The sequence below is a fragment of the Desmodus rotundus genome, chromosome 12 (assembly GCF_022682495.2).
Source record: "Desmodus rotundus isolate HL8 chromosome 12, HLdesRot8A.1, whole genome shotgun sequence".
Classification (NCBI taxonomy): domain Eukaryota; kingdom Metazoa; phylum Chordata; class Mammalia; order Chiroptera; family Phyllostomidae; genus Desmodus; species Desmodus rotundus.
In genome coordinates, this window is record NC_071398.1 from 46873073 (window position 1) to 46875897 (window position 2825).

The following is a 2825-nucleotide window of genomic DNA, read 5'->3' on the forward strand; positions in this document are numbered from 1 at the left end:
ACACAGAGTAGCTACAGTATTCACTTCTGATTCATACAACCATACTCATGTCTACGTGACCCCACTCGCTGCATCGTACCTCACGTTTGCGTACCTGCTACCATGACGATTGCTTTTCCCGATTCCGTTATCTGCGTTTGCTCGATCCTGATCGATTTTTGTGTCAGTTTCTGATTGTTATTTTCTCTGGGTGCCTTTAAGGATTCGGGTGTCTCTGAACACACCAGCCCATCACACCCAGACAGGACCGCTTTGTCCGCGCCACGTGCGCCACCCGCTGCAGCACCCCAAACCATGACCGCGCCATGGAGAAACTAGGTCTCAGCTGCGACGATGAAGGCGGCAACCGGCAGGCTGCGGCCGCCCCGAGCCCGGGAGATCCGCACCGGCTGAACATCCTGCGCTGCATCCAGTGGCTGGCCCATGCCTGCCAGTGCCCGCGCGCGGGCTGCGCCCTGGCCCCCTGCCAGAAGCTGAAACGGGTCGTGCAGCACACCAAGGGCTGCAAGTGGAAGACCGGCGGAGGGTGCCCCATCTGCAAGCAGCTCATCGCCCTCTGCTGCTACCATGCCAAGCTCTGCCAGGAGCATGCGTGCCCCGTGTTGCTGTGCCCACACATCAAGCAAAGGCTCCGGCAGGGCCAGACGCTCTGCAGGAGGACGGCCGGCGGGCAGCTGGCTGGCATGGCGGGGCAGCAACAGGGCCCGCCCTCCGTGACCCCCGCCGCTTTAGCCCCAGAGCAGGCTGCTCAGCCGCCCTTTCCAGGGCGCCCACCTGTAGCCGTGGAAGGGGCAGTGCGCGGTCAGGAGGCAGTGCACGTCCATCAGGAGACGCAGCCACAGATGGCACATGTACAGACTTTTCAAAGGCCGACCCAGCTCCAGGTGCCCCAGATGACCCCAATGGCCCCCATGGGTATGAACCCCCCTCCCATGGCCAGAGGTCCCAGTGGGCGCTTGGAGCCAGGGACGGGACCTGTTGGGATGCAGCAACACCCTCCAGGGGCCCAGGGAGGATTGCCTCAGCCCCAGCAGCAACAGGCCGACATGGCAGGGCCAGCCGGGCTGGCAGTGGCCCAACACGGTCAGCCCTTGAGCGTGGCTCCGGAGCCAGGACTGGGCCAGGTCACCATGCCCCATCTCAAACCAGGCCCCGTGTCTCCACAAAACTTACACAACCTTTTGCATATTCTCAGGTCTCCCAGCTCTCCCCTCCAGGAGCAACAGGTGTTCACTATTCTTCTTGCCAACCCCCAGCTGTTGGCCATATTTGTCAAGCAGCAGATTGCCAAGTATACCAACTGTAATTGGCACCCCCTTCCTGGGCAGCCTGGCGTGCCCCAGAGCCAGCCAAGGCTGCAGCCCCCTGCCATGCCAGGTCAGCAGGCGGTCCACGCTAATCCAGACATGCAGAACAGGAAGCCCGAGCAGGCAGGCGACCAGAGGGCCGGCCTGCCCCAGAAGCAACCGCAGCAGCAACTCCAGCCCCCCATGGGAGGGATGAGCCCCCAGGCTTAGCGGATGAACATGAATCGTGACACCATGCCTTCGCAGTTCCGAGACACCCAGAGGCAACAGCAGAGGAGGCAGCAAGTGGGCAACCACAGCCAGGTCCAGCCACCCCAGGCAGTGGGCTACCCTCCACGGCGGCAGCAGCATCTCATGCAACAAGGGAGCCTGGCACAGCTGGGCCAGCTCCTCCAGGCCTTGGGAGCCGAGGCAGGAGCCAGTCTGCAAGTCTCTCAGCAGTGACTCCTTCAGCAACAGATGGGGTCCCCTGCTGAGCCCAACCCCATGAGCCCCCAACAGCGTATGCTCCCAAATCAGGCTCAGTCCCCACACCTACAAGGCCAGCATGTCCCTTCTTTTCTCTCCAGTCAAGTGCGTTCTCCCCAGCCCATCCCTTCTCCATGGCCACAGTCTCAGCCCCTGCACTCCAGCCCTCCCCCACGGATGCAACCTCAGCCCTGTCCACAGCTCGTCCCCCCACAGACCGGTCCTCCGCACCCGGGACTGGTTGCTGCCCAAGCCAACCCCATGGAATGAGGGCACGTTGCCAGCCCGGACCAGAATCCGATGCTGTCTCAGCTCACTGGCAATGCAGGCGTGGCGAACCTCCCTGGTGCAAGCGCCAGGGGCCTGGGACTCAGCACCGATCATGTGGACTCGAACTCACGTCTGTCATAGAACATACCACACACACACTAGAGACTCCTTGTACCATTTGGGGGGCAAAGAGTTGTTCTTCCCTCAACAAGACTGTTTTGTACTGAAAACAAATTGTTTTCGAATCTTCCTTAGCCTGAAAGACAAGTTCCCTCGGAACGCGTAAGAGCTGTGCAGTAGCTGCTTGTGGGTTAAAGCGGACATGCAGGAGGAACCTGCGGGTGACAGAGCGTGAAGCGTGTGCTTCTGCTGTGGCCGGTCACCGCCAGCCCTTCCTCCCTCTCGTGTGCGCGCCAGCTTGGGCCGTGCAGGGGAGGAGGCTGTGCCACCACCTGCAGCCCCTGCCTCGCACCTCCCATGGGTGGTGGTATTGTTTTCGAAATAATTTTTACTCATTCTAGTCAGTTTTGTCTGTCCATGTGCCCATTCCATTATTGCATTTTCCTGTTTCATTTGCCGACCCAGCCCTGTAGAAGAGTATACTTGTCTTTATAGTTTGTTACATAGACGATGCATTTTCAGCTTCTATTTTATTCACTGTTTATATGTTGACTGGTAGCTCCTTTTAAGTTTTTCTGAAGTGTTTTTGAATTTTTGTTACTCTAACAAAATGGCTAACGAGAACTATAGGTCTGTTTGTTTTCTTTTCAAATGGGGTCT

The 2825-nt window shown here is 58.8% G+C and overlaps 1 protein-coding gene across 1 annotated transcript; it reads left to right on the forward strand.

Annotated features, from left to right (window-relative positions):
- The first annotated feature begins 305 nt into the window (after positions 1-305).
- On the forward strand, positions 306-2186 carry LOC112310103 (histone acetyltransferase p300-like). The gene is given in 1 exon segment (XM_024566343.3): positions 306-2186. A coding segment is annotated over 1 exon segment (1881 nt).
- Positions 2187-2825: the final 639 nt, after the last annotated feature.